The 24,199-nt window shown below is 30.5% G+C and overlaps 2 protein-coding genes and 1 long non-coding RNA gene across 8 annotated transcripts; 1 reads left to right on the top strand and 2 right to left on the bottom strand.

Annotated features, from left to right (window-relative positions):
• Nucleotides 1–1,636: 1,636 nt before the first annotated feature.
• Nucleotides 1,637–4,859, bottom strand: LOC107948291 (uncharacterized). 5 transcript variants are annotated; one of them, XM_016882787.2, is made up of 7 exons: nt 4,439–4,800; nt 4,033–4,335; nt 3,645–3,752; nt 3,495–3,560; nt 2,761–2,843; nt 2,019–2,107; nt 1,637–1,937 (listed from the first exon to the last, which is right to left on the bottom strand). In XM_016882787.2, the coding sequence occupies exons 4-7, from the start codon at nt 3,530–3,532 to the stop codon at nt 1,770–1,772; spliced, it is 378 nt and encodes a 125-aa protein (XP_016738276.1). In that variant the 5' UTR covers nt 3,533–3,560; nt 3,645–3,752; nt 4,033–4,335; nt 4,439–4,800; the 3' UTR covers nt 1,637–1,769. The 5 variants fall into 5 exon arrangements, 4 of the variants coding, with proteins under 4 accessions (XP_016738276.1, XP_040967241.1, XP_016738277.1 ...); XM_041111307.1 differs by having other exon boundaries at nt 4,033–4,306; XR_001697318.2 differs by having other exon boundaries at nt 2,761–2,887; nt 3,645–4,335.
• A 76-nt stretch (nt 4,860–4,935) lies between these two features.
• On the top strand, nt 4,936–8,150 carry LOC107948290 (CAAX prenyl protease 2). Of its 2 annotated transcripts, XM_016882784.2 has the most exons (8): nt 4,936–5,317; nt 5,635–5,694; nt 5,812–6,024; nt 6,320–6,431; nt 6,816–6,887; nt 7,117–7,179; nt 7,559–7,636; nt 7,748–8,150. In XM_016882784.2, exons 1-8 carry the CDS (start codon nt 5,108–5,110, stop codon nt 7,882–7,884), a joined length of 945 nt encoding a protein of 314 aa, XP_016738273.1. In that variant the 5' UTR covers nt 4,936–5,107; the 3' UTR covers nt 7,885–8,150. The 2 variants fall into 2 exon arrangements, with proteins under 2 accessions (XP_016738273.1, XP_016738274.1); XM_016882785.2 differs by lacking the exon at nt 5,812–6,024.
• A 6,320-nt stretch (nt 8,151–14,470) lies between these two features.
• On the bottom strand, nt 14,471–15,705 carry LOC121228137 (uncharacterized). The gene is made up of 2 exons (XR_005925605.1): nt 15,578–15,705; nt 14,471–15,029 (listed from the first exon to the last, which is right to left on the bottom strand). It is a non-coding gene; the product is annotated as an uncharacterized lncRNA (long non-coding RNA).
• Nucleotides 15,706–24,199: the final 8,494 nt, after the last annotated feature.

Below are 24,199 nucleotides of genomic sequence, written 5' to 3'. Positions count from 1 at the left end.
ATAACTAATTTCATGTTAGAGCACATAAATTTGAAAATATATATATTTGAAAACCTTTTCAATACAATAAGAGAAAAAAAATATTTTAATATGATAAAGTTAAATTATTAATTTACTTATTTAGGTCTCAGAAATATTATCTTATAAATGTTTTTAAAATTTTTAATTTTTTATATAATTTAGATTAATTTTTTTATTTTCAAAATTGGAAGGAAGCAACAAGACATTTATATTAATATGTTATTTGAATTATTTAAATTTTAAAATTTAACTCGACTCAAACTTGAAATTTGAATAACTTTTTCAAGTTAATTAAAAAAACTTAATAATTCAATTTGATTAAGTAAAAATTCAAAAAAGAAAATCAATTTTTTTGGAATGGTTTCGCCTGGGAGCTGACTGGAAATAAAGGGCACGTTTGGTTCGCTGTATTGGATTAGAGGCGTATTGGATTAGAGGTGTATTGGATTAGAGGTGTAATAGCTAATCCACTGTTTGGTTGAATGTAATGGAATAGAGGCGTAATAGTAATCTTGTGTTTGGTTGAATGGAATAGAGGTGTAATAGCATAATAGAAAAAACTAAAATGACTAGAATACCCTTAGCATAATTTGTTTTGGTAAATGATTATTGTTATTGTTATTTAAATTATAATAAGATTTTTATTATCAATAATAAATAATTTAATCATATTTAAACATAATTATTATTAAATATATTTTAATTAAAATATATAATTTAATAAAATTCTTAATAATTAATATTCTTATATTAATTTACTGAAATCATAATATATGATACTGTAAAATATAAATTAACATAATTATTATTAAATATATTTTAATTAAAATATATAATTTAATAAAATTCTTAATAATTAATATTCTTATATTAATTTACTGAAATCATAATATATGATACTGTAAAATATAAATTAACATAATTATTATTAAATATATTTTAATTAAAATATATAATTTAATGAAATTCTTAATAATTAATATTCTTATATTAATTTACTCAAATCATAATATATGATACTGTAAAATATAAATTAACATAATTATTATTAAATATATTTTAATTAAAATATATAATTTAATAAAATTCTTAATAATTAATATTCTTATATTAATTTACTGAAATCATAATATATGATACTGTAAAATATAAATTAACATAATTATTATTAAATATATTTTAATTAAAATATATAATTTAATGAAATTCTTAATAATTAATATTCTTATATTAATTTACTCAAATCATAATATATGATACTGTAAAATATAAATTAACATAATTATTATTAAATATATAACTTGAAAATTATATTCTGCATAAACATAATTAACTTATACTAAGAAAAAGTTAGATGAAAATGAAATTGTACATCATAATCAATATGTTCAAAAGTTTTACAACATCAAAAAGTTTGAACATTGATATTTAATGGTGAGAAAGAAATCTTCTGACCCATTCCAATCGGGCAACAGAAGGTAAACTGAAGAAAACTGAAGAAAATTTAAACTTTAAACTATATACTTTTAAGGATAAAAAATATTAAATTAAAATTTCTATTAAAATTTTAACTTTAAAGCTAAATATAAAAATTAATGAATTTAAATTAAGAAAATTAAAACAAGTTACATTCTATATTAGAATTACATAAGAAAATTGTTTACATTCTATATTAGAATTACATTAGAATTACATAAGTTCTGTTTACAAGTTACATTCTCTCATGACCAACTCTCAAAATCAACTCTTTAAGGGATCTTTTTTCCCTTTACTCGGTGTAACTGAGTTGCAACAGGTGGTTTATCCATACTTTTCTTGCCATCCCACATGTAAACATCATTTATAGCAGTAGCAGTTGCAGCCCAGTACTTACCAGCAGAAATGCTTACGATTGTTTTCTCAGAAAGGGAATATAGCTGTACAAATTCATCCAAATGAAGTAAATAAAAGCTTCACTCCAGGGGAAGTTAAAATCAACAAAGACAATGGAATAGAACCTGTTGGCATCTAAGATGAGGATCTGAGGAAACCCAATAAAATAATGCTCCATCTTCAGTAATAACCATGCTATGTACCATCCCGGCAACTATTGCAAAATAAGAAAGATCCATCTTCAGTAATACTCATTATGCATAAAATAATTAAAATTATGACCATGTATTTAAAGATATAAAAACATGAATATCAAAATAAGAAAGATCCATAGGAATTTCAAATTCATCACTTATACGGGCATCCCACAATCCATAAATTTCAAAAACAGTCATGGATGTTAAATTTACAAGTTTCTTTATCACACAACTTACACCATATTGAAATTCAAATCCATTTTCTGAAACTCAGATTCCTAAGTATAACCTAAGTGAACATTTCACAGCTATCAATTATTTTATGCCTTCTATGTTATATCATGACAGGCAGCTCAGTCCATATCTCTTTAATCAATTGCTTAGTCCCAATTTTGTTTAGCATTCAGTACCTTTTACATATAAACTCAACATACAACAATAAAATCCATGTCTCAACATGTAAGCATTTGCAATAAAAAATTGAAAATGAAGGTTATGCAATAAAAACTCACTTTCGCAGGCTGTCTGTGATTAGCATCTAATTTAGAAAGGAAAAATGATATTTCATTTTTCAACTTGGGCAATAATATAGATGAATTAAATTAAATGATTCCTTTCAATATTAGCTTTAAATCTGATCAAAAAGGGAAAATGGATAAATAATGAGTACCTATTCTCAAGTGGAATATATGGATACCAAGTTGTGAAAGTATACCAAGTTGGGATTGCACTCCTATTGAACTTGTACTGCACCTAAAGTTTCCCCTCCGTTGAAAAGGGAAAAATCAGATGTTCGACTATAAAACCATAAAACATTATATGGAAAACAAATTAAAAAAAACTCTAGGTTTTGCGGAAGACAAACAGATCAGTAATTTTTATAAAATTTTCCAAATCTATTTAAATATCATTTTAGTGTTTCAAATTCTTAGCTAATTAATCTTCAAAGCTAAAAACAACATGAAAAAAAATGATAAAAGAAGGCAAAATTTAGTAATGTCTAGTTCAGGGAAGCAAAGCACCCATACTGCAACTTCATATGCTTTATCCATTATTATGCCTTACATGATCGATTTAAGGGAATTACAATATTCATACAATGATGAAAATCAGGCCTTCTTCAAGAAGCAGAACAAGGCGAAACATGTCAATCTAAGGGAGCAGAACAAGGCGAAACATGTCAATCTAAGGGCCTTGGAGCTAAGATTACATTCTATTCAGACACATTCTTCAAAACTATGCAAACAACAGCAGAACCTATTTTTCGAAACTAAATTATCCTTGACATTGGTACTTCCAGCAACTAAAAAAATGCATGTGTTCTCAGTAGTTCAAGCAAATATTGCATGCATTTTGCTATACACAGAAAAAAAGACGGGTCTCAAACAGCTAACTGAATCATACCAAGTCCTGTTTGTTGGCGAACACCAAGATGATAGCATTGCTCATAAATGGATCATTGATTATGGCCTGGAAAAAAATTATTAAGAACTAAAAAGAGACTATGTACAACCATATTGGCTAACAAGTTTGTGCTTGTTCTAAATTTACAACCTGAAATTCCTGTTTAGCTTGGCGAATCCTCTCTCGGTCCAAGGAATCAACAACGTAGATTCTGTTCTAAATTTCACACGACCACTTTGTTCAAATAATAGCTCCTCCGTGGACAAACAAAACAGAAAACCATCAAAAGGAGAAAGCCTCAATCATGTAAATCAACCATATCTAAAACCAAGTTGCCTACCGATAGTGGGAACAGTTGATAAAACTGCTCCAATAATGAAATCGAAATACAAACAATATGCTGCTTAAAATCCATTAAACGAAAGTATTAGGAACTCATTAAACGAAATACAAACAATATAGCACAAACTATAATTCCTAAAAATCAAAACGCTAAAACAGATTTTAAAAAATGAAGCCAGAATTTAAAAGAGCTTATCTCGGAAATGATTTGGCAAGCTCTAATCATGCGGTTTTATTAGCTGCAGTAGCCCCAACCAAAAGGAACTTCAAAAATTCCTCCAATAACTCATTACTAGCGGAAGTGTCGTTGGGATCTCGGGCCAGGACCTTGCTGAAACAAAGCATACAACACATTGCACGGTGGCGGTTCACTTTAGAATTTGAAAGAGAGGGGTCAGTGTCTTGGTGAAGGCGACAGAGAATTGATGAACGGAAGGGGATTTCGAATGGACGGCTGAGAGCTCCTTCAACTTAAATTCCAAAACATCAGCAGTATTGTCTTCATAGAAATTTATGCAAGAAATTCCAAAGTCATGAAGAATTAAAACAGAAAGGCAAGTAGATGGAAATAAATGATTGAGAAGAAGTTGAGAAAACTTTACCTTGGGTACGTTGAAGGAAAGAATGAGGCTTCAGAGTCACATGAGAAACAGATAAAGATGGCTTCTGCGAAATGAAACATGTATGTTAGGTGTTGAAATTAAAAAAAATAAAGAAAGAGGGGAAGATGATGAAGAAGACGGTGGCGGAAGAGAGAAACTTAAAAGCGTGTTTTGAGGAGGGAGAGGCTGGAGGTGACTTCGCTCGCAGGTTCTGTTTGATGTTGGGAGGGAGAGGCTGGAGGTGGATTTCTAGTTGGGAGGGCAAATTAGGGCTAAGGCTGTAAAACGGGTGTAAACTGAGGAGGAGGCAGGGATTACAAAACAGAGAATTTCGGGGATTAGGAAAGTAACGGATTAGAGGGGGATTAGCAATACATTGAACCAAACGGCAGATTAGAGGGAGATTAGGTGGGGCCCACCGATTAGCCAATACACCCAACCAAACATGGTGAAAGTGTTAATGAGGGGTTCTTTTCGGCCCAAATTTACTTTGAGGCTTTGAAGTGACCCAAAAACCCTCAAACAAGAACCGCCCCAAGTCAAAACCCGAAGCCCCTTCTCACTGAAAGGGTATCAAACGGAGAAGATATTGAACCGGAACCGGCTTTTCTTTCCCACCTTCTCTTCCTCTCTCCGGCGATCCTGGCTGCCGCCTCTTCGAATCCAGACATGGAAGAGAGCGAAGGTAGGTTATCGAAGCTAGTAGCGGTGATTGCTTGCATCGCTATGACACTGTTTTATGTTTCTATTCTTTACGCTCCCACTCTGATCCTCCGCCTCCCGCCTCCCCAATCCTACGAGAATTTCATGATCCGACGGTTCATTTGCGCCGCCGTTTGCTCCGTCGCGTCCGTTATTTTCTGCGCTTTCGTCCTTCCGGTATACCTCTTTCCTTTGTCTCTCATTTTTATTTCACTCATTTATTATTATATAATTATGAACTAAGTTGAGATTTCTGTCATTCTGTGAAGTAAGTGGAAACTTAATTCATTGAGCTAAAAAGTGAACTCATATATAATTAGAGATGAGCGAAATATTGAATTGTTAACATGCATTGAACTAAAGCCATTTAACATTTTCATGTGAATGTAAAATCATCCATTTTGCGTTTTACAGAAGTGCTATTATTTGTTTTTATATCCAAAACACGTTTGTTCCTTTTTTTTATTATTCTAACAATGTTCGATTATGCGTAGATAACAGGTGGGGAGGCATCTTACTCGTTTGGGGTTTATGGCATTCGATCGGATCATTTTGTAAGAATCATACTTATGGAGTATATTTCCTACATTTTTGTTATGGATTTATTATTTATGTTTATGATCTGCTGGTTCAAAATCAGTTCTTGAAATGCAATTTTATGTGTGAAACAGTGGCAAGCAATCGTCTTTCCTCTTTTCTTGACTTCTCTTATGTATGCTGGATCTTTGATATTCAAGTCCATGTTATTGGTAAATAAGTGGAAGGAGCATAGACATCAAGAGGGAGAGCCACTGTTAGGTTGTATAAAAAGTACCCTTCTTAGCCTCCCGGTCCAGATGTCTTCAGTAACTTCCAATGTTTTATTCTGGAGGAATTTTATTGTGGTTAGTATGCTTACCACTTAAATTTCTTCATCTTTTGAGTGAATGCAAATAATTGTAAGGTCTATAAATAGGGTGTGTTTGCAATATTTTATTGTTGAAAAGGTTGCATTGTGCTTGCTTATTCTAGAAAGTAGTCTTGCAAATGGATTGAATATTGTGTTACATGTCCTGCTTATTGTTCAATGTTTAACAATCCTTCTTAGGAGAACAGCAATAATTGAAAATTAGAAGGAAATTTTCGAAATTGTTCCCTGTTTCTTCAGTCTTCATTCCTTAATAGTACTTTAATGAACAGGCACCAGTGACGGAGGAGTTGGTGTTTAGAGCATGTATGATTCCTTTACTTCTTTGTGGGGGATTTAAAGCATACAATGTCATTTTTCTCTGCCCTACTTTCTTCAGTTTAGGTGAGTCTTTTTTTGTTTAACACAGTTCGATCATTCATGAGAGGATTTATTATCTTTTTTCCTTTGGGTGTTAAGTATTTGTAATAGCTTAGACATGCTTTCATTGCATATATAGTGGTATGTATCGGTGCAACAATCTGTTTTTTTAACTTTTACCACAGTATAAATAAGTTAAAAAGGATAAGGTTGGCACGAAATGATCCATTTTTAAAATCTTATTATCCTATTTTGCATGTTCTTGTTGATATTTGCAGGTGTTGCTCAATTATGTGCTTGTGCATTTATTGCATTTCTTAACCATAATGCTTTCTATTTCTGCCACATTGCATATTGAGTTGAATGGCATATAAACTGTTTCAACTCTGTTTTGTCAATGTCTTGCAGCACATTTGAACCATATGATGGAGATCTACAGCCGACATAACTATAGCTTGCTTAAAGCCTCCTTGGTTGTAGGTACAAACTAGATTTTCCTGCTTGAATGTGATGGTTGGAATGTTATTTTAAGAGGAAAGACAATATATATATTTATATAATATAAGTGTAGAGTGGGTTGATTGCTTTTGTCTTTTAGGTAGAAACTTTGGTTGGCTTGAAGCTTTTGAACCTTGTTTTAGGAGCAAGAATGTTGTTTTATGTCTTTTAGATGCTAATACATTGTTGTTTCTTGTGATGTGGTTCTCAGGTCTCCAGCTTGGCTACACTGTGATCTTCGGTTCATACGCTTCATTTCTCTTCATTCGAACAGGTTGGTGGTCAATTTGCTGATAAATGTTATTGCCTTTTTTGTGATCTTTTTCCTAAGTACATATTGGTCCCACTCCATTTCTGGTTTGCTTTTGTGTTGGAAAGAGATTTCTTTTTCGTTTACTCATTTCAGCTTTCTGTAAATTAGGAATAGATAAAAAATGGTGAAATATGGATGCAGTTGCTGTAGTATTGACCCTAGGTAGAAAATAACCTAGAAGCAGATAAAAGGGAAATTTTATTGTTATTGTTCTTATTATTGTGATATTTTGTTATACAGATCTAGAACAATACAGGTGTTTTTGCTATGGGTCAGTTTATTGTCTCATTACACTTTATCATTCTGCCTCATTGATTCTACGTATATTAATTCTTTGCAGGAAACATTGTCGCTCCTTTAGTTGCCCATGCATTTTGCAATTATATGGGATTGCCGGTGCTGTTTGTACATAGGAAAGGTACGGATTAGAGTTTCTATTACTTGGGTCCCTTTATAATTTTGCTTTCTCAGTGTACTAGTATGTATGCCTGGACAAATTGCTTACCTTTTTGGTCCATTATATTGATAGGGCTAGTTAGCATCGCATTCGTAGCTGGAATGGTATCATTTGTGTGGCTTTTGTTTCCTATAACATGGCCGGACCTCTACAATGAGAGTACCAATAATTGCAGATGTTGGCAAGGATATTGTTCATGGAACAAATAGTAATGACGGTCCAAAGGGGAAGGACTTTTTGGTCTGACATGGGTTGTTTGCCAAATCGGAGCATTGACTAGATGGAATAGTAATAGTATAAACAAACGATGAAACGAGTGTAGTTAGGGATTGGAAGCATGTGTATTTTTGAACCATTTCATGATCAAATCCTGTTGTAATCTTTCAGGATGGTTTTTTGACTTTGCCCGTCCAATTGTTGTAAAATCTTTTTGGTTTTACATTAGATCCTGATCTCGACTCAAGTATTTTGCTCACCTTTTTTCTCTCCTTATCTTTGTTTTGGTTGAAATTTATTTTATTTTGGCGTTGAAGTTGTTAGACTCAGAGTTGAAAAGGTGATTTAGGTTATAGTACAGAAAATTTAAATATATAAGAAGATATATATTAGCTTCTTGAAAGCTCGAGTTTGATAAGTAACATTTTCTAAACTTAGGTTTGATTTGATTAAATTTATTTATTGATTTCATATTTAAATAATAATTTTTTTTTTTAAATTTCTGAGATGGATCTTGGAATTTTTTTTAATTTCTCAAAGTTTTATTATATTTTTTATTTCCCTTGCCACGGTTTTATATATCATTTTAAATTCACAATGTTAATATTAATTAATGAAAATAATATGAAGGATAGCTCAGCACTTTCAACTGATGACTTTGATTGAATGAAAAATCAACTATTAATGATGACCAACTTTAAGAAATAATCTAGATTATATTGACATTAAAAAGTATTAAATTATTCTTTATTGTTGGATATATATTTTCAGTTCACCCCTTTGATTTGACCAGGGTGTGCAAAAAGTATTTGATTTTTCTCTGTTTTTCAATTCAATTAGTTTATTTAATTTATTTCTTTAATTTAATATTTTAAACCCATTAAATAACATTAAAAAAAAAACTGACCAATTAGCTACTATCTAATCTGACTCTTTTTTCTCTATCTTTTTACTAATTTTAATAATCGGTATTTATTATATTTATTTCCTTTTAAGGTTTTATTTTGATAAACTTCCACAAAGTAGTATTAGTAAAAATAATTCTGTGAAGAACTTAGTTCTGTATAAATAATTGAATCCTTTATGACAACTATGAATATTAGACTGACATTGGTTAGATATTTTTTACAAATACATGTAGAACTGTTTATACATTCAAAAAAAAAAAACACAAAATACTATAACTATTGATTTTACAACAATGCAACACCAAACTGAAGCAACCCCTGTATTCGAGATTAAAACCTAAAAAATTACAAGGCATTGATGGGTGGAGGTGCAAGGTAAGATTGAAGTGGATACAGAAAGCAGCAGCTAGGTGTAAGGGGCAAATACTTACAGAATGTCGGTGCCATTCAAGCCATATTCAGTGGTTTGGTTGTTGGTAATAGCTGATTACAACCCAATTCAATAAAAATATTGGGATTGCAACAAAAAAGAGTTCATGCAAATTTTGCAGCAACACAATCCGCAAATTAAAAATAAGATAATTTAAAAACACCTTGAATTTAGTTTAGAAAGATGAATCTCGGTTATATCAAGACTTGAATTCCTTATTCACCAGTTTTGGTGGAATTGAAATTGATGACCAACAAAACTTCATCTATATTCTTCCTTTTTTTACAAACTTTGTTTTTTACCTTGATGATCCACGTTTGTTTAGCCACAAAATATGGTAATGAATTTGAGTATTTTCGGTGGACTTTCAGACTTCAAAACTTGGGGGCAATGGAAGATAATAGAAACAAAAATAACATATCAAAAAATAGAATATCTCAGTTGGTAAATTTTGGGCCAACATTGAGCCGGTGATAGTGGGAAACAACGTCTAATGTTGGCAAGACGCAGGTTTGACTCGTGAAGTAGAGGTAGAGGGGGAAAACCTATGACAAATAATCATGTTTGAATATAATTTAATGTCTTTTAAGTACAGAGTTTGATAAAAATAAATATTATTATATAAATAAATAAAAATCTAAAATTTATTTTTAACTATATAATTTTTTTATTTTATTAAATAATATTTATTTTTATAATATATATTATAATTAAATTAAAATACAATAAATAAAATTCAAGGATAAGTTTGTCATTTTAAACCTATTCCACAAATATTCATTCACAATTTTTTTATCAACCAAACAATGTAATACTATTACTTGCCTACTACATTGCAATCAACTGAACTACATAATATCTATTACATCTTTATTTCATTCTTGTGAACCAAACATACCTTGGAGTTTTTTTTCTTTTTTATCTATGTATATATATTAAAGGTAAAATTAATAGAATATTATAAAGAATAAATTTGATTAAGTTTGTGAGCTACTTGATCGCATGTCGGTGTACAAACACTGAGCAAAGAATTAACATGAAATAGAAAGAATTAGAAGTCGTTTTTACTGCAAGAGTGACATGTCAGTTGTAATATTTATAAACGTTACAATGGAACACTCAGAGTATTCCAAGTATCGAACCCAATGGATTGTTAATTTAATTCCAAGCTAAGCAATTACTAATCTAGTTGAGTAGGAAATTAGTAGTGCAAACCAAATATGAAAGTATATTAAAGCTAAATTCTAAATTAACAAATAAAAATATCAAACTAACTTTCTTCCTCCTTACTAGAAACAATGCAAACGGATCGAAATGATGGTCGAATGATTTGTTAATTACTAATTAAGCTAATAAATGTATGCTAATTATATTGTTTGTCACTTTTAGCTAAAAATCTCCTCTCAGTCTCATCCTAAACTAAAAGATGCCACCTAAGCTTTCTTCTTGGTCTTACTTAGGTATATAGATCTCCTCTTGATCTTCCTACTTGACACAAATGTATTAAATTCCCACACGACAGTCTCTTCTAAGTCTCATCTATCTAAATCGTCCATTAGAGGCGTCAATTCTAATGTGAGCCTCTTCCCATTCGCCTTTCATTGCCACCTATTCCACCTCATTCCGACATCGATAGTCGACAGAAGTCCAATGCGACTGTGTTCGAAATCCCAACGCCAAACAACCAAAAAATCGACTTTTATTATATTCAAATGTTCACAACAAAACCTCTCTAACACCATATTCGACTTTCGTTGCCATCGCCACCTATTAACCCACACTTTGATTGTGTTCAAAACTCTGGTGCAACCAAAAACTTTAAACTATGGCGACTAGTGTTCATTTGAAGGAAGAAGAAAAAATAAAAGAAGAAGAGGAAGTTGGGAAGAAGAAAGGAAAACCAGGAAAAGGGAAAAAGAAAAATAAAATAGTTTTTAAAAATATAAATTTTATTTTTAATATAAAATAAAAAATATATTTTATTTTATATAGTTTTTAAAAATATATTAATCATCATGATATCATTAATGACATGTGTCATAATCTTATTCTGTCAACTATCTTAAACTTAATGGCTTTACAAAAAAGTACGATTTAGTTTATGGAAAAAAGATTTTAACACTTACCTAGGACAAAAAAAAACATAAAACACCTATCTAAAAGAAGTGGACAAATTTAAGTACTAATCATACATTTTTCCCCTTAAAATTTTCACAATATATAAAACAATTGCACATTAGTGTATAGATCAGGTTCCTTTACCGTGGTTTTTTGTTGCATTCTAGTTATGTTGCAATATAATATCTAAGATAGTTTAGAGATAATAAATAATAAAGTTGTTGTAGTGGTGAGTATTTCTATCTAAAATGTATAGAGCAATTTTCTTTTTCTATCTAAAATATGTGTAAATCCCAGAATGATTGATTTTCTTCCTTAGCAGATATTTTGGGAATAAAAAAGCTACTAATCTTCTGATTTGCTTGTTTCTTCAACAAGGTACGAGGAATATAATATGTTTGGCAAATAAGAAGAGATCCCATTTGCTTTTCCGTTTTACTTCACCTTATGATTATTTTGAACTTACTATTTTCCCAAAAGTTGAGTCCTATTGATAAAGAATGATGTGGATGAATACTGAAGCGAATCGTAAAGTTTGTCAACGTCACGAATTTATCCTAGATCTTTAGACGAATGTCAACTGAAACAAGAAACAACGAAAATAGATTAGTTGTCACAAATGAGAGTTAAACGAAACTAAAACAAAATAAAGATGAACTAGCTGGTAAAGAGTCCAAAAAAGAATGAATTAGGGTTTCTTGGATGGAAAGAAACCGTCCTTGGACCTTAAGAAAACACACAAACCAGATCTAGAAAAACAAAACACAAACAGATTTGTTAGAAGTGATTTTAAAGACAAAAGCAAATTGTTTTGTGCAAGAATGTTTGAAACAACAAAAAAAGATTAAAACTCCTAAATTTGTTGTGTTTCTTGATGGAACAGGATAGGAGAATGTAGTTCTTGAAGCAACTTTAACCTAGAATGAAAACCAATAATATCAGTAAGCCAAAACAGCAAGAACTAACTTAAATAAGCAAGAAATGATAAATTAAGGATAAAAAAGAGAAGATGACGTCCTAAGAAGCCTTGGGAACATTAAGAATCCACAACTCCTTAATGATTTTGGCAAGAAAAAGGTTGAAGATGATTCTCACAACCTGAAAGATTATTAAAACAGCTTCTAAAAAAACTCAAGAGCAATTCTTGAAGAAAAACTCAAAGAGAATTATTATTAACTCAAAAAAACATAAATCAATTTTGTGCGTATAAAGGTGAATGTCCATGCCACTTATAAGCCTCGAAAGTAAGTTTTTCTAACCCTAATGGAATAACTAATATGACAACTCATCAAGTAAAAAATAATAATTCTAAGTGTGGACTTTTAATGAGAATTCAGCCAAATGAATTAAATGGGCTGCTTGACTGGATTCTTACATGATGATCCACCTATTAAAATAAAATTAGACCTATAGTTTAAATATTTTACAATTTGGGCCACTTTGATAACTTAACCTTGGGCCACTTTGATAAGTTGGCCTGATATTTAATTAAATTACTTTCCAAACTTCAGGATGGGCTTGTAGGCATCTTAATGGGTCATTTTTTTAAAAACTTGGTCTTGTGATCTGTTTGCTTTTGAAATTGGCTCGTTCAAGCCGCACATGAAATCTGATGTGCCTTGGCTGCAAGTTTCGGTTTCTTGGACCAAGATTTCCAACATTTGAAATCTTGATTTTCTTAATTCTTAAAATTGCCCAAAATAGCAAAATTGGACCAAGACTCAATTTCTTGATTTTCTTGAAAACAAGAAATTGAATCTTGATTTTCTTTTTTGGTCGTGTGCGCATCTAGGGCTTTGGTAACAAAGTCTTGGATAGTCCCATTCAATTTTGCTTGGACTTCGGCCTCGTTATTGGGCCATGAGAAAATTTGAGCCCAACACGTTCGTGAGCCTTATTTTGGGCCTTGAGACTCACATCATTCCCCTCTTCCTCAAAAAGATTCGTCATCGAATCTGAAACATCAAAAGGAGATAAATCAGCAAAATTAAAAGTAGAACTTATATTATACTCACCGAGCAAATCTATTTGATAGGCGTTGTCATTGATTCGCTTGAGTACTTAGAAAGGCCCATCTCTATTATGGCCTTTGAATTGGACTGAGCTACTCGTATCACCCATGGGTCGGATTGGTGTCTTCAATTGTTCTTCTTCCATTGTTTTTCTTGGGATTGGAGGAATACCCTTCCAGTTTCCATTGTGATTTGTGAGTTCCAAATTTTCTTCTGTTTAATCGCAAAGCAAACAAATGGGTCATCTTTCAAGATTTGATGACTTACCCAAAGATTTTCTTTTTATTTCCAAAACATGTTAATTGATTGTGGATCTTGGGGGGGGGGTTCTCGAATGAGCACTGAATGACTGTTGTCAGCCAATCCTTTACTGGGTCTTCTAAGGAGATTCGGGTCATCATATTCTTTTGTCCTCCTTTTAGTTTCCAAATTCACTAGCTGAGCTGGTGACAGGGTTTGGTGGCCACTGATTTTGAAAGCCAAAGGGCCATTGCCTGGGCTTCATACACACACATATTTGAGTTTGATAAGACATGTTTATCTATTTTACCCTTTTCTTTATTATACCAAAAGATTTTGGTTCATGGTCAACCATCATCACCCAAGGGACTGTGTCATGTCAATAACTTGACTTGTGGGTTACCACTTGTTTCAAGCTTAATAGACTTCCATTGACTTTCTCTTCATCAATCTTTTTTGTTTGACATTAGCTTGTATAACCAGAGTTTCAAAAGCCACCCATTTCTTTTCTGATCATTCCTTTTTGCATATAGCACAACTTAGTTTCTTTCACAACAAGCAAACGTGCAAGCTTTTGTCTACTGTTGGAAAACTAAACATACATTGCGGACACTTGAAACCCAATTGTGTATCATTAGTACTGTTGTTAAAGATGGAAGTACTTGTTGGTTCCAAATTAGGTCTGCTATTGGACCTTGTGCATTTTCAGCCGTATATAACATATGCATGTAACTGTACTAGTAAGGTAAAATCTACCCTAGGGAAAAGAGTTGAGCTAGAGATATTTCTAATTGTAATGTATGCTGGTGATTATGAAACATGGAGTTTTTTTGTCCATTTCAGTAATCCATCTACACAAATGGAGAGCAAATTTATCCAAAATCAGACTAGAAATGTGATAATATTATATTAATTCCTAGCAGATAGACTCATACATCCTTCGTTGTTCGTAAATCCAGATCATCCCCCATAAAAGAAGATACTGAGAAAGATGGAAAAAGATACTACAACGACCCTATATTTAGCTGAAATGAAGCTAAATCTAGCCTTCTACCACCGTTTAGCTATGGTTTTACAGAAAAAGAAAAAAAGGGAGGCCAAGGGCCGGGGGGGGGGGTGTACATTGGATCATAATGTCTATGTTGGGGAATCAGGGTTGGCTAGGATTTGGGTTAGAAGTTGAGCCAAGGTTTAGGTCAGGAACGGCACTAGTTGCTGAATTTTTTCCCTTGGAATTGTTGTTGTTAGCCTTGGAGAGTTTCTGTTTCAGCTCAGATAACAGCGCTTGATTCTCTTGGTTCAGAAGCTGTGCTTTCTTCCTCAACCTCTCATTCTCTTTCATTATGTAACAGTTCTGCAGGTACAGATTTGAGTTCAGTCTTTCCATGACTATCAAAATTAACTCTCTTTTAATACTACCTGTAATGCCCCTGAAACCAAAATAAACCAAGAAAGAAATAGTATCAATATATATACGCATAAAAGGGTACCTCTCCTAGCATTCTTTATTGCTTCATGAAAATCATTGCACTGCATATGGAGAGGGTATTGTTATAATAATTTTTGAATACAAGACTTTAAAAATGTTACTTAGTAAACACGCATAAGTCGTTATGTATGCATAAGACCATGACATTAAACATGATTCAATAAATAAAAAAAAGTAATTTGTAAGAAACACATGTTTGTCCATAACTATAAAGTTGAATAAAGAAAACATTAAAATATCTAGGATAGTTCCTCTTCATTTTCATGTTTTTGTAGGGTTTATAGAGAAAAACAGAGCAGCCCCTCATGTAGTTTGTACAGCAGGAGAAAGACATTGAAAAAGAAGACAAGTAGGAAGAAAATTCCAACATAGGGAATTCACAAAAGAGAGGAGAATCCCAATAGTTAGACACAAAAGCATCATAGGTAAGATGTGCGGTTAGACATGGAACAAAAAGTTATGGATTGCAAAACAATGGCCATGATGTACCTTTTGAAGGGAAGGGAGGGGAACGTTGGGTTGGGTTGGGTTGGGTTGGGTTGGGCGAGGAAAGCTAAAAAATTCTGGTTTTTTTAACAAGTAGCAGTAGCAGTTAAAAAAAAAAAAAAGAGTGAAGTGAGGGACAAAGAAGAAGGGAGGTGGGGTTAATATAGAGAGGGAAGGGGGGAAGGGGGTGGCAGGGACTCACTCGTCTGACACAACAATCATGCATGTGTAAGCTTAGAAGGCGGCCGGTTAGGGGGCGAGGCTTTAATGTTTTTATCATTTATGCCTTTTTATTATGGGATATATGGCGTCATGTCACAATATCTCTTTAAATATCGTTGTTTACTAGACTACATTTCATTTTCTTTCAAATTTTATTTTTGTAAGAAAAATAGAAAGCCAATAATAGCATTGCAAATGCAAAGGAAGGAGAGTGATGAGGTTGAAGTGGGTCAATGATGGGTGGGATAAGCAGGCCGTCCCAAGATTCGCAATGATGTATTGGATTGGTTCCCAACCATCATCAGCTCTTCCTCCTTTTTCATAATCAATTTTTTCTCTTTTTTTCTTTTCTTTCTCTAATTATTTTTCCTACCCTTTTATTATTTCCTCCCTAGTTTCACTTCTTGCTTTGCTAATAATCATTTTCCTTTTTCGACCCATAAAAATCTTTTGGAAATTAAAATGGTGGTTTTCCCACACCCTAATCAAACCCACCTTTTTTTTCCTACCCATCTCTCTCTATTCTCTCCAATTATATCTACTCAAATAGGGTCAAACTCACTTCATAAATTACACCTACCTATAGGGGTAGTCTTGGGATTCATTTATTGCATTAGGAAAAAAAAAACTCTATTACAATTCTACTTATAATGATCCCCAATATGCTAACTACAACAATAAGCTTTCACAATCTTTTAATGAACAAAATTAATCATTTTTACTTTACTTAATAATTTATTTCCCCTTTTATTTAATTTTTCACATTTTTTAGTCTTTAAATTTATATTTTTTATTAAATCATCCCAAAATAAATAAAAAGTCAATATTTTTTTAACTTTATTGATGTGACATATACGTCAATTGTCACGAAGATAACATATAAACATTTTAAAATTTTAAAAATTAATTAAATGTTGACATGTCATTTATATGAAAATCTACATATATGTCATGCGTTAACAAAGTTAACGAACGTTAACTTTTTCATTTATTTTGAAGTAATTTGACCCAAAAAAATATAAATTTAAAAGTTAAAAAATGAAAAATTAAATGATGAACTAAAATAACTCTTTTATAAAATAGAAGGACCGAAAAAGTGATTATACCTAAAATATTATTTCTTCACTGTACTTTACACTTCTCTTCTAATGTCTTTAATCCTACTTATATAATAAATTGTTTTATAGAGGCAAATTTTTTTTCTTTTAAAAATTGAAAGAAACACAAACGGGGAGAGGTAATTTTATTATTTGGAGAAGGATCATGCAAAAAAGTTTTTTTTATCAATTGCTACAATTAAGAAAAAAAAATTATTTTTGCGCAGTTAATAATTTTGTTTGAAAAAGAAATATAATATTAGAAGTGGGTTTAAACCTGCATAATTTAAATATATTAAAAAAAAGTAATTATTACTTCAAGTAAATCTTAACTCATGGCTTATAATTTATTTATAGTGTATTTATTTATTTTTATAACATAATTATATTTTAAATTTGACTTATTCTTATTCATATAATTTTGACGCTTACATGATATTTTATATAAGTTTTAATGGATTTATATTTTTTTTTGGAGGAGTCAGATTTATATTATTCTGATTATTATTTTGAATAATTATATGATATAAATTACAAAGTTTATGAAAACTATGGGCCTTTAGTGCAACCAAATGACGACACTACCCCTATATCTTTCAACTGTTTTACACCATTGATGATGTTCTGTTTTACGTTATTATAATCATTTTTTTTTGAGAGATATTTGAAATAATGAGAGGAAATGTAAAAGAAAAAAGAGGCTGGGCCAGTCTCAACCTCTTCATGGGTTATTGAGTACCTTAACGTGAAACATCATTGTTGACAGATGGTGGTCTATGGGTAAAACGGTCAATTCAGGGGTTCACCCCCTCGTGGATTTCCTTCCTTCCGAGTGTTAATTATTCAATGGGCTGATTGCTACTTTAATTACCTCTTTACCCTTAACGGTTCATTCCCATCCTTAGAAATAATAAAGTTATTCTAATAATTACTGTCAGGGAAACAAAAAAAGAGAGAAGAAATTAGATTTGGGCTACTAATTGCTCTTTTACATGAAATCAATAATTAAAAGAAAATGTAACTTCATTTTTAGTTTTAAATATTTTATTAAAACTTATCATTTCGTCCAATCATATTTTATACACCTAGAAACTAACTTGGTTAGTGTCACAAGTCAACCCGATATCAATTTAGTCTAGAGGCAGATGCAGGAGGGCTGGCAGGAGCCTTGGCCCTCCCTAAAATGGAAAATTTTAATTCAGACCCTTAATTTTTTTTAAAATTTTAAATTACAAAGGTAAATTTGCACTTTTACCCCCTATAAAATTATAAAAATTTAATTTAATCATTTAGAAATTATAAAGATATATACTATAAAAAAACAAAATTTTATTCGGCCCCATTAAAAATTTGTTCTTGCTTCGCCCCTGATTTAGTCAATAAAATTATTAAAATAACATTATAGATTTTAAATAAATTGGGTCCTTGAATTTGCTAAAATACATCAAAAAGACTCTCAAACTTTTTTCAAAAAGACTCTTAATCTTTTTCAAAAAAAAAATTAAACTGCTGCTTCTTTTTCTTTTTGCACTCAATTGCCAAATTGCATCAAAAAGACCTTTGATAGTTAAAGCTAACCACCCCTAATTTTTTCAGTTAGATTCACTACGTGTCACAACCATGGCATGACATGTGACAAAAAAATGATAAAATAAAAATAAAAAATAAATAAAAGTTATAAAAATTATTAAATTTTAATAAAAATACAAGAAATATTTAATTTTTATTAAAAATTATAAAAAATTATAAAAATCGTAGAAAATTATAAAATATATAGAAATATAGAAAACGATATATAAAATTTTATAGAGTCGTAAAAAAATGTAAAGAAATATAAAATTCATAAAAGAATTATAAAATTATCATATAAAAAAAGCATTTTATAATTTTTTTTATTTTTATCATTTTTCGCCACATGTTATATTGTGTTGCGACACGTGGTGACTTTAATTGAAAAGGCTAGTGACCGTTAACTTTAACAGTCAACGATTAAAATTAATGGTTAAATGACTTTTTTGATGCATTTTATAACTTTTTTAATGATTTTTATAAAATTTTACAAATTTTAATATTTTTTACAATTTATATATATTTTAATTTTTTAAATTTAATTTTTTAAATTTTTACTAAAGTTTAATAATTTTTATAACTTTTATTGATTTTTATTTTTTATAATTTTTTGTCACATGTGACGTAGTGGTTGTTTCCCGGGGTGGCTTTAATTGAAAAAATTAGGGGCAGTTAACTTTAACGATAAATTGTTAAAGTTTACGGACAAAAGGTCTTTTTGATGCATTTTGGCAATTGAGTTAATTGCTTTTTTTGAAAAAATTTTAGGGTCTTTTTTTATGCATTTTGATAGTTCAAGTACCCAATTGAATGCAAAAAAAAAAGCAGGAATTTAATTTTTTTGAAAAAATTTGAGAGCCTTTTTGATGTATTTTGAAAATTCAAATATCCAATTGAGTGCAAAAGTAAAAATAGGGGCTTAATTTTTTTTTAAATTAAAGGCTTTTTACGCTTAAAGTCAATAAATTATTATTACAATGAACAATGATACTTTTTTCTCTTTCATATTTAAAAAAATTAACAAAAAATTACAAATACTAAGATTTTAACCCATGCCGCCAATAATTATTAAATTTATTCTTTACCACCTCAACCAAACTTTAATTTAACATTTTTATACATTTTAATATTGTTACACAAATTGTTTCGCCTACATTATTTCTATATCTATAATCTTACTATTTATAAATCTCTTTATAGAGTTTCTGTCACCCATCAAGCGGGTCTCAACTCATTTAAGCAAAATCACTTTAGTATCTCTTTGCATTTAAAATAAATTGTATTATTTGAGGGTATATTAAATTTTTTATAAAACTATAAAAATAAGCATATAATTAGATTTGAACTAATGCCAATTGGATTAGCAAAACTTCATATATATACTACCTACTCAAAGTTTTATTTTAATATTTTTATACATTTTAATTTTATTATGCACACTTTATGACATCCACCAATTCTATATATATTAATAATGTTGAGATGATGTCACAAATTAACTAGACACCAATTTAGGGTTACTGACAATATCATGATAAATAATCGTATTCATTTAGTAATCTTAATATGATGTATTCATGTATTTAAATTTTTTACTTACAATTTAATCTATTTTTTATTTTAATATCATACATATTTCATGTATTATTATTAATAATTAGTTTCAAATCATACATTTCATTATTTATTAAATGTTATTTTTAAACACAAATTTATGTTCTAAATATATAGTTTTACATCCGTATACGCCTGTGATAGAGTTTAAAACGAAATTGAGAAAAATAAAACAAAAACAAAACACAAATTTTGTTAATTGAGTTGGTGTCACAAGTCTACTCGACACCAACCCACAATTGATAACAACACCATGATAAACAATTGTAGCACATTTAGTATTGTTAATATAATTTATTTATGTGTTTAAATTTCATTTTACTTACAATTTAATCTAATTTTTTTATTTTAATATTATAAATATTTCATGTGTTATTATGATTAATTAGTTTCAAACCATACGGTTAATTATTTATTGTATTTTATTATTTTTAAACACACATTTATCTTATAAATATGTGGTTCCCACAGACATACGTCTGTGATAGGGTTTCTAGTAAGATTAATAAAATTTCTAACCAAGTTTGCCTCACAGGTTAACCTTGTACCAACTCGGTTAGAAAATTACGAAAATATCCATTCGTAATTAAAATAAATCATATCATTTGAGGGCATTTTAGTCTTTTCATTTTAACAAAAACCAAGAAAAATATGCATATGGTGAGATTTGAACCCATGCCAATTGGATTAGTAAAATCTTAAATTTATCACTCAACCAATGTTTTACTTTGGTAATATTTTATACTCTTTTAATATGCACAATTTATTATCTTCACCAGTTATATATGTATATACTTACTATTAATAATACCCCAAACTGAATTGGTGTCACGTGTTAACTAGGTACCAACTCGATTAGGAAATTATGGAAATGTCCTTCTATAATTAAAATGAGTTATATTATTCAAAGGTATTTTAATTTTTTTCATTTTAACAGAAACCAAATGATGGGGTTTCAACCCACACCAATTTGATTAGTAAAACCTTAAATTTATCACTTGAGCAAAACTTTATTTTAATATATTTTATACATTCTTTTTAATATATATAATTTATTATCCTCGCCAGTTGTATATCTATACTATTAATAAAACCTCTGATTAAGTTGGTGCCATAGGTTAACTGGGTACCAACTCAGTTAGGAAATTATGAAAATGTCCTTCCATAATAAAAATAAATCTTATTATTCAAAGGCACTTTAGTCTTTTTATTTAGAAAAAACAAGAAAAATATGCATGTGGTGGGAGTTAAACTCGTGCCAATTGGATTAGTAAAACCTTAAATTTACAACTCAATCAAAGCTTTATTTTGATTTTTTTATACAATTTTTTAAATATTCACAATTTATTATCTTCACCAGTTATATTTTTATACTATTAATAAACCCCTGGTTGAGTGGTGTCATAGTTTAACTGGGTACCAACTCGGTTAGGAAAGTATAGAAATGTCCTCCCATAATTAAAATAAGTAATACTATTCAATGGTGTTTTAGTCTATTTATTTTAACAAAAATCAAAGAAAAATATGCATATGGTGGTATATAAACCTATATCAATTGGAGTAGTAAAATATTAAATTTACCACTCAACCAAAACTTCATTTTTTTTCATACATTTTCTATATGCACAAATTATTATCTCCACTAGTTGTATATCTATATTTACTATTATTTAAGTGTTTTACTGAGTTGGTGTCACCCTCAATTAGGTCATCAACTCAATTGTTAAATTACGAAAATTTCTTACAGTGATTAAAATAAGTTATTTTATTCGAGGTTACTTTAGTTTTTTTTCCATTTAAAAAAACAATCAAAATCTGCATATAGTGGAATTTAACACGAACCGATTGCATTAGTAAAAGCTTTAATTTACCACTCAACTAAAGCTTTGTTTTTGTATCTTTATACATTTAAAATTCAATTGTGCACAGTTATTACTTGCATCAATTGTATATCTATATACTTACTATTTATTAAAAACTTGCCTGAGTTAATGTCACCCTCAATCGGGTTGTCACATATTGAGTCTAGCGGATTTGGGTTAAGGTGTGGAGTCATGAAGTTATCTATTTGACGTAGTGTAATCCGCCATGTTACAGTCTTCTGGCAAACTGAAATGTGGTATATAATGTAACACCCCTAACCCGTATTCGTAACCAGAATAGGGTTACGGAGCATTACCGTACAAACGAAACATTAAAACATACATTTTATACATTAATACAAACATGACATAAATAATTCATTCACACATATATTGTCCCTAAATCGAGCCCTCGAGGCCTTAGAAATACATTAGAAACAATTAGAGACTAAATTGGAAACATTTAAAAATTTAAGAAAAATTTAGAAAACATTGACTGCATGGGTCACACGGCGGTGTGGCTCACACGGTTGAGACACATGCCCGTGTCTCAGGCCATGTAACAATGAAATAGGGACACACGACCATGTCCCAGCGCATGTCCTTACCAGTATAACTCTCGAAATATCCCCACACACCTGTGTGACAGGCCGTGTGTTAGGCCATGTAATAGCCTGACTTGAATGTAATAAAACCTACAAGGGACACACGTACACGACTGAGTCACATGCTCGTGTCTTAGGTGACAAGAGTTTGCCCATAGCAAGCCATTTTCATCACCAAATCATGCATATACCTGAAAGCATTTTGTGCACATAATCAAGACATTAAAACCTTACCAAAACATGCATATAATGACCAATTCATTAGCCTTAAATTCATAAACTAATATGCCATTTCAAGGTACCTTACAAGCAAACATCAAAGCTTACCTACACATACATACTTTACCAATTTTCAATCATAAACATCTAGTTCAATACCATCTCAAAACATACTACATCTTAACCATATTGACACCAATTCATCACATACCATTTTGCCATTCAAACATGCATCATAAGTACCCAAAATGACATAGTTGGAAAGCATCAAAAGGTATCAAATCCAAAAAACTTATACATGCCATTATAACCTTGGACAAAACATCAAAAACTACCAATATTTATGCTGGATAGTGTGATAGATCTTTGACGAGCTTCCAAACCGATCGAGCTTCTGATTATCTATAAAACATAGGAAAGAAAACTATGTAAGCACATAATGCTTAGTAAGTTCATAAAACATGAAACATAACTTACCATTTCATCTAAATAACATAAGTATAAGCATAATGAAAGCCAACCACAAGCTTGGCACAAACCTAAGTACCATGATCAACACGTGTTAGTGCATTCATACGTTAGTGCATTCATACGTAATTCACGTGAAGTAAACATATGGTGATTCATTTCAATATGAACATATATAATTTGTATCATTCAACCATTCCACGAACATAAACATATTACCTTATGAAAACTTACTTTTTCAATCTTTTTCATTGCCCGTTGAACCACTTAGAATATCATCGGATACTTGGGAAAGCTCACATGAAGTGTGTTTAAACATATAACCGTAACATTTCCTTTACATCATTGCTCACACGAGCTGTAGGTCGAAATGTAAGCTACATGATGTTGCTCACACGAGCTATGGAATATCCGAAACAAACGCAGGGCCTTAGCAGTCGGTAGGACATTCAAGACTAACACCTGAAATATGAAATCCCTAATGACATGTCATTTATATCCTAAGAATTCCGAAGGTTCAACCGGGACTCATTAACCGTCATAGCTTGATTTTGGATATATATTGTTCAATAGCATTTTAAATACATATTAACATATAATTAAACAACATAAACATAACAATTCGTATATACGAATTTACCTCGACGATCAGAGCATAAAAACGAAGTTGATTAATCTAAGGCTTTAACTTTTCCCTGATCTAAATCCGTACATGGTCTATCTTGATCTAAATAGACAAATTCAATCTATTTAATACTTATATTATTCAATTCAGTCCATATTTCATATTTTTGTAAAAATACTATTTTTCGCCTAACATTTTAACTTTTCACAATTTAGTCCTTAAGCTCATAAATTGAAATCTAAACATTTTAATCCTTTTCTCATGCTATTCGAATTCTCTAGGGACCTAAATCAGTCCATACAAACCATCATTTCATAATTTTACCATGAAAATTTATCATTTTT

This window comes from Gossypium hirsutum, chromosome A04 (assembly GCF_007990345.1).
Source record: "Gossypium hirsutum isolate 1008001.06 chromosome A04, Gossypium_hirsutum_v2.1, whole genome shotgun sequence".
Classification (NCBI taxonomy): domain Eukaryota; kingdom Viridiplantae; phylum Streptophyta; class Magnoliopsida; order Malvales; family Malvaceae; genus Gossypium; species Gossypium hirsutum.
Note: the sequence above shows the minus strand (reverse complement) of the source record. Positions and strands in the feature narration are given on the sequence as shown.

Coding starts and splice junctions, on each gene's coding strand:
- LOC107948290 (XM_016882784.2), top strand. CDS start 5,108: ATGGAAGAGAGCGAAGGTAGGTTATCGAAGCTAGTAGCGGTGATTGCT. Junction 5,695..5,811: donor GCATTCGATCGGATCATTTT/GTAAGAATCATA, acceptor TGTGTGAAACAG/TGGCAAGCAATCGTCTTTCC. Junction 7,637..7,747: donor GCTGTTTGTACATAGGAAAG/GTACGGATTAGA, acceptor TTATATTGATAG/GGCTAGTTAGCATCGCATTC.
- LOC107948291 (XM_016882788.2), bottom strand. CDS start 3,532: ATGCTATCATCTTGGTGTTCGCCAACAAACAGGACTTG. Junction 2,108..2,760: donor TATATTCCACTTGAGAATAG/GTACTCATTATT, acceptor ATTTTGCAATAG/TTGCCGGGATGGTACATAGC. Junction 1,938..2,018: donor CTCATCTTAGATGCCAACAG/GTTCTATTCCAT, acceptor GAATTTGTACAG/CTATATTCCCTTTCTGAGAA.